This window comes from Rhinolophus ferrumequinum, unplaced genomic scaffold (assembly GCF_004115265.2).
Source record: "Rhinolophus ferrumequinum isolate MPI-CBG mRhiFer1 unplaced genomic scaffold, mRhiFer1_v1.p scaffold_123_arrow_ctg1, whole genome shotgun sequence".
In the NCBI taxonomy this organism is placed as follows: Eukaryota; Metazoa; Chordata; class Mammalia; order Chiroptera; family Rhinolophidae; genus Rhinolophus; species Rhinolophus ferrumequinum.
The window spans coordinates 1-7195 of NW_022680377.1; the positions used below are offsets into that span (position 1 = coordinate 1).

General features: G+C 46.2%; 1 protein-coding gene across 1 annotated transcript; it reads right to left on the reverse strand.

Annotated features, from left to right (window-relative positions):
* Positions 1-4998: 4998 nt before the first annotated feature.
* Positions 4999-6587, reverse strand: LOC117019952 (nuclear envelope pore membrane protein POM 121-like). Its single transcript, XM_033102186.1, has one exon. The coding sequence runs from the start codon at positions 6401-6403 to the stop codon at positions 5102-5104; it is 1302 nt and encodes a 433-aa protein (XP_032958077.1). The 5' UTR covers positions 6404-6587; the 3' UTR covers positions 4999-5101.
* Positions 6588-7195: the final 608 nt, after the last annotated feature.

The window sequence follows — 7195 nt, forward strand, 5'->3', positions numbered from 1 at the left end:
TAAACATCGAAAGCGAGGGGTTGAAAACTTTTAACCGAGGGGACATAAAACTTCTATTCTGAGAGCCTTAAAACTTCTATAGTGAGGGTTCTTAAAACTTTTATAGTGAAGGGGCTTTTAAACTTCTCTAGTGAGGGTACTTAAAACTCATATAGTGAGGGGGCTTAAAACGTCCACAGTGAGGGGGCTTATTCTTCTATAGTGAAGAGACTTGAAAGTTCTTCACTGAGGGGGCTTTCAAACTTCTATGTTAAGGGGGCTTTAACTCCTATACTGAGGAGGCTTAAAACTTCTACAGTGAGGGTGCTTAAAACTTCCATAGTGAGGGGACTTAAAACTGCGGTTCTGAGCGAACTTAAAACTTCTATAGTGAGGGGCTTAAAACTTCTATACTGAAGGGGCTTAAAACTTCTAGAGTGAGTGGATTTAAAACTTCTTTACTGAGGGTGACTGAGACTTCTATACTAAGGGGACATAAAACTTCTACAGTGAGTGAACGTAGAACTTCTATTCTGAGTGGACTTAAAACTTTTGTAGTGAGGGGACTTATAAGTCATATACTGAGGGGTTTAAAACTTGTATCCTGAGGGGGCTAAAAACTTCTATATTGAGGGGGCTTAAAATTCTATACGGAGTGTGCTTCAAACTTCTATAGTGAGGGGGCTTCAAACTTCTATGGCGAGGGGACTTAAAAGTGCTATTCTGAGGGGGACATAAAACTTCTATAGTGAGGGGACTTAAAACTTATGTAGTGAGGGGTTTAAAAGTTGTATACTGAAGGGCTTAAACTTCAATAGTGGGGGGAGTTGAAGCTTCCAAGTGAGGGGATTCAAACTTCTTTACTGAGGGGACTTAAAACTTCTATTCTGAGGGTCCTTAAAACTTCTATAGTGAGGGGCTTAAAACTGCTATTCTGAGGGGACTTTAACTTCTATCGTGAGGGAAGTTAAAAACTTCTACTCTGAGGGCACTTAGAACTTCTATAGTGAGGGGACTTAAAGCTCATATAGTGAGGGGTTTAAAACTTGTATACTAAAGGAGCTTAACACTTCGATCGTAGGGAGCTGAAAACTTCTATGCTGAGGGGGCTTAAGACTTCTTTAGTGAGGGGGCTTAAAACTTGTATGGTGATGGGACTTTAAACATCCAAAGTGAGGGGTTTAAAACTCCTTAACTGAAGGGACGTAAAACTTCTATTCTGAGAGGCCTTAAAACTTGTATAGTGAGGGGGCTAAAACTTCTTTAGTGAGGAAACTTAAAACTTGTATTCTGAGGGCACTTAAAACTTCTGTGCTCAGGGCACTCAAAACTTCTATAGTGAGGGGCCTTAAAACTCATATAGTGAGGGGTTTAAAACTTGTATCCTGAGGGGGCTTAAAAGTTCGATAGTAGGGAGTGAAAACTTCTATGCTGAGGGGGCTTAAAACTTCTTTAGTGAGGGGGCTTAAAACTTTTATGGTGACGGGACTTTGAACATCCAAAGTGAGGGGTTTAAAACTTCTTAACTGAGGGCATGTAAAACTTGTATTCTGAGCGGACTTAAAACTTGTGTAGTGAGGGGGCTTAAAACTCATATACTGAGGGGTTCAAAACTTGTATCCTGAGGGGGCTTAAAAGTTCCATATTGAGGGGCCTTAAAACTTCTATAGTGAGGGGACTTGAAACTCATATAGTGAGGGGGCTGAAAACTTCTTTAGTGTGGGGGCTTAAAACTGCTATTCTGAGGGGACTTAAAACTTCTATAGTGAGGGGGCTTAAAACTGCTATTCTGAGGGGACTTGAAACTCATATAGTGAGGGGGCTGAAAACTTCTATCGTGTGAGGGCTCAAAACTCCTAGACTTAGGGTCCTTAAGCATCTATAGTGAGGGGTCTTAAAACTTCTACAGTGAGGGGAGTTTAAGCTTCCAAAGTGAGGGGATTAAAACTTCTTTACTGAGGGGACATAAAACTTCTATTCTGAGAGGCCTTGAACTTCTATAGTGAGGGGGCTTAAAACTTCTATACTGAAGGGGCTTAAAACTTCTATAGTGAGGGTCCTTAAAACTTCTATAGTGAAGGGACTTAAAACTGCTATTCTGAGGGAACTTAAAACTTCTATAGAGAAGGAGCTTAAAACTGCTATTCTGAGGGGACTTAAAACTTCTACAGTGAGGGGAATTAAAACTCATATAGTGAGGGGTTTTAAACTTGTATACTGAAGGGGCTTAAAACTTCTATAGTGGGGGCTGAAAACTTCTATTGTTAGGGGGCATAGAACTTCTTTAGTGAGGGGGTTTAAAACTTCTATTCTGAGGGGATTTAAAATTTCTACAGTGGGGGAATGAATACAGATGTAGTTAGGGGGCTTACAACGTGTATACTGAGGGGGCTTAATACTTCTACAGTGAGGGGGCTGAAAACTTCTATAGTGTGAGGGCTCAAAACTCCTAGACTTTGGGGCCTTAAACATCTATAGTGAGGGGTCTTAAAACTTCTACAGTGAGGGGAGTTTAAGCTTCCAAAGTGAGGGGATTAAAACTTCTTTCCTGAGGGGACTTAAAACTTCTATTCTGAGGGTCCTTAAAACTTCTATACTGTGGGGACTTGAAACTCATATAGTGAGGGGTTTAAAACTTGTATACTGAAGGGGCTTAAAACTTCGATAGTGGGGAGCTGAAAACTTCTATGCTGAGGGTGCTTAAGACTTCTTTAGTGAGGGGGCTTAAAACTTGTATGTTGACGGGACTTTAAACATCCAAAGTGAGGGGTTTAAACCTCCTTAACTGAGGGGACATAAAACTTCTATTCTGAGAGGTCTTAAAACTTCTATAATGAGGGGTTTAAAACTTCTAATCTGAAGGGGCTTTAAACTTCTATAGTGAGGGGACTTAAAACTCATAGTGAGGAGGCTAAAACTTCTTTAGTGAGGGAAGTTAAAACTTGTATTCTGAGGGAACTTAAAACTTCTATAGTGAGGGGACTTAAAACTCATATAATGAGGGGTTGAAAACTTGTATACTGAAGCAGGTTAAAACTTCGATAGTAGGGAGCTGAAAACTTCTATGCTGAGGGGGATTAAAACTTCTTTAGTGAGGGGGCTTAAAACTTCTTCAATGAGGGGCTGAAAATTTCTACAGTGAGGGGGCTTAAAACTGCTATTCTGAGCGGACTTTAAACTTGTATAGTGAGGGGACTTGAAACTTCTATTCTCAGGGCACTTAAAACTTCTATAGTGAGGGGACTTAGAACTCATATAGTGAGGTGTTTAAAACTTGTATACTGAAGGGGCTTAAAACTTCGATAGTGGGAGCTGAAAACATCTATGCTGAGGGGGCTTAAAACTTCTTTAGTGAGGGGGCGTAAAACTTTTATGGTGACGGGACTTTGAACATCCAAAGTGAGGGGTTTAAAACTCCTTAACTGAGGGCATGTAAAACTTTATTCTGAGCGGACTTAAAACTTGTGTAGTGAGGGGGCTTAAAACTCATATACTGAGGGGTTCAAATCTTGTATCCTGAGGGGGCTTAAAAGTTCCATATTGAGGGGCCTTAAACTTCTATAGTGAGGGGACTTGAAACTCATATAGTGAGGGGGCTGAAAACTTCTTTAGTGTGGGGGCTTAAAACTGCTATTCTGAGGGGACTTAAAACTTCTATAGTGAGGGGGCTTAAAACTGCTATTCTGAGGGGACTTAAAACTTCTATAGCGAGGGGAATTAAAACTTATATAGTGAGGGATTTAAAACTTGTGTACTGAAGGGGCTTAAAACTTCTATAGTGGGTACTGAAAACTTCTATACTTAAGGGGCATAGAACTTCTTTAGTGAGGGGGTTTAAAACTTCTATTCTGAGGGGATTTTAAATTTCTACAGTGGGGGACTGAATACAAATGTAGAGAGGGGGCTTACAACGTGTATACTGAGGGGGCTTAAAACTTGTACAGTGAGGGGCTGAATACTTCTACAGTGAGGGGGCTGAAAACTTCTATAGTGTGAGGGCTCAAAACTCCTAGACTTAGGGTCCTTAAACATCTATAGTGAGGGGACTTAAATCTCATACAGTGAGGGGGCTGGAAACTTCTTTATTGAGGGGGCTTTAAACTTCTATGCTGAGGGGGCTTAAAACTTCTTTAGTGAGGGGGCTTAACACTTGTATGGTGATGGGACTTTAAACATCCAAAGTGAGGGGTTTAAAACTCCTTAACTGAGGGGACATAAAACTTCTATTCTGAGAGGCCTTGAACTTCTATAGTGAGGGGGCTTAAAACTTCTATACTGAAGGGGCTTTAAACTTCTATAGTGAGGGTCCTTAAAACTTCTATAGTGAAGGGACTTAAAACTGCTATTCTGAGGGAACTTAAAACTTCTATAGAGAGGGAGCTTAAAACTGCTATTCTGAGGGGACTTAAAACTTCTACAGTGAGGGGAATTAAAACTCATATAGTGAGGGGTTTTAAACTTGTATACTGAAGGGGCTTAAAACTTCTATAGTGGGGGCTGAAAACTTCTATAGTTAGGGGGCATAGAACTTCTTTAGTGAGGGGGTTTATAACTTCTATTCTGAGGGGATTTAAAATTTCTACAGTACGGGACTGAATACAAATGTATTGAGGGGGCTTACAACGTCTATACTGAGGGGGCTTAAAACTTGTACAGTGAGGGGGATGAAAACTTCTATAGTGTGAGGGCTCAAAACTCCTAGACTTAGGGGCCTTAAACATCTATAGTGAGGGGTCTTAAAACTTCTACAGTGAGGGGAGTTTAAGCTTCCAAAGTGAGGGGATTAAAACTTCTTTCATGAGGGGACTTAAAACTTCTACAGTGAGGGAGCTTAAAACTGCTATTCTGAGGGGACTTAAAACTTCTATAGTGAGGGGAATTAAAACTCATATAGTGAGGGGTTTAAAACTTGTATACTGAAGGGGCTTAAAACTTCTATAGTTGGGGCTGAAAATTTCTATAGTTAGGGTGCTATGCCGTATCAGGCCCTCTGGCCGGGAGAACAGGGGGCCTGATGAACTGTGCTTCCTGGGTGACAGAGATGCACAGTGGTAGCCCCTCCAGCAGGATCTGGGAGAGTCACTGGGCCTGAGCAGGCCTGCTTCCTCCTGTATTTCGCCAGCTATGGATTCGTGCTGGGAGCCGCAAGGACAGCTGGTGCAGGACCGTTCCATACAGCACGTATGGCAGCGAGGTCTGGGATGGCCTCCGTCTCACCTCCCTGAAGTGCTCTGTGGATGCTCTGGAGTGCAGCTTGCCTCTCCGCGTCTAGGTGTTCTCCTGTGACTCGGAAACCCAGCTCAGGGGGTGTTGGCAGACTCAGAGGGTCCCCTCGCCTGTGCGGCAGAAGACAAGTCTTTCGTTTTCGGGGCCTGGAACGGTCACATGTGGGTGAGCCGTCTGTCTGGGTTCGCTTCTGCCCCTTTGTTCCATCTGCCTCCTTTTCACGCTGGCACTTGTGGGAAAGGCCGGGAGCCGAGGAGGGAGAAGGACCCTCCTGGCTCACTTTTTTGGAGGATTTCTGGCATGGGCGAGCAGCACGGGATGTGGCTGTACGCCTCTTCCTCTGCGCCGGCGGGAAACCTCGAGTGGCGCTGTATGAGCTCGTGATGGCATTTCTTGTGGGGCAGGAGATTAGCACGGAGGTCTGGGATTTCTTGTCACCCTGGCTTCCTGAGATCTCCGTATGGGGTATTCTTTGCAGAAGCCCAGGCCTGGGAATGAAGCAAGAGACGGCCAGGGCCCTGAATGCAGACCGTGCTCGCCCAGTGTCATCGGGGTTCCTTCCCGTGTCTCCTGAGATCTCCGCATGGAGGGTTCTCGGCAGAGTCCCAGGCCTGGGCACGAAGAAAGAGTGGCCTCTCTGGACCCCCAGGGGCCTAAATGCGGACCGGGAAGCCCCAGTGCCATCGGGGTTCCTTCCCTGAGTGGCCTGCTTCAGTCTGAGTGCAGGGTCTTCCTCCTGCTTCGGTGCCCCTTTGGCCCTCAACAGGCTCTGCTCTGTGCAGGTGCTGGGGGCACCCCGGGGTGTTGTGAGGGGCATGTGGGTGTCTACCTGGTCCTGTGCCACACAGTGACTGGCTCTGCCCACCGGAGACACTGAGCTGCAGGCTATCTGTAAGTGCAGAGCAGACAGCACCGCTTCCCTCTGATGGCCATGCCTGCCGATTGAGACGAGGGACCCCAGAAAAGTGCGCAGCGTTTGAGAGAGCATGGAACATCGCCGCCGAGACGCTGTGAGGAAGCACGACGGCAAACTCATCAGATACCTGCAGTTTGGCCTGCGAGAGAACGGAGGGGCACGGACCGCTGTGTGAGGATGGCGGGCCAAATGAACGTGGTGGGCATGGCGAGCGCAGTGGTGCTGGCGCTCGGGTGCCCGGGGCGGGCGTGGGGGACAGATCCTGCCCTGATAAGCGCCCATGGGTCACTTGGGTGAGGTCTGTCTTTGGACCCACAGCAGGCTCCTAGCTAGCTCCTTCAGCTGTCAACAGGGCTGAAGGCGAAGTGCCCACCGTTGGGCCTGTTGCCGGGATGCAGCAGGGAACAATGGGCGCGCGTGCCCGAGACCGCCAGAAGCGCGCGGGGGCGCGCTCGCGCGCACGGGACGCCGGGCGGGCGGCGCGGGGGCGCGAGCAGGGAGACTCAGGGTCAAGGGGGCACGCAGAGGGTCCTCAGCGGATTCGGGAGGACCTGGGGCAAGCAGAGGTGTGGCTCCCCCGGCGGGGCACTCCCAGATGTGCTGAGGGGTGGAGGTGTTTGCTTCCGGGCCAGGAGCAGCAGCCTTTTGACTGGCCTCAGCCCTTTCTCCCCTGGGGGCCGCACAGCTGTGGGGAACTTAACTGTACAGCAGGGGGTCCCTCCCAGCAGAAGGGAAACCCTGCTCCTCAGGGGTCGCCCCGGGATAAATGTATCCTTTACATAAAATGTTTCACTGTGGGGGAAAAAAAAAAAAAGAGGAAACTCCTCCTTATGACCCACTAAATTCATTTCATGAGCAGCAGTAGGAAAACACACAGTGTTACTTACTAAATGATACAAAACTCATCTGAGTTGGAAAGAGAAAAGATGATCGTGGGCAATCCAAATGAATTGCCTGAACATAATATTGTAAAAATGACTTAAAGTTAAATCCTTGAATAGTAAAGGTTATGGTTCAAGTTTTTGTTAAACTGAATCTTGTTAGATTTATAATGACTTTCAGAACAAGGATAAT

Excerpts from the sequence above, each read along its gene's own strand:
- LOC117019952 (XM_033102186.1), bottom strand. The coding sequence starts at position 6,403 with ATGGGCGCTTATCAGGGCAGGATCTGTCCCCCACGCCCGCCCCGGGCA.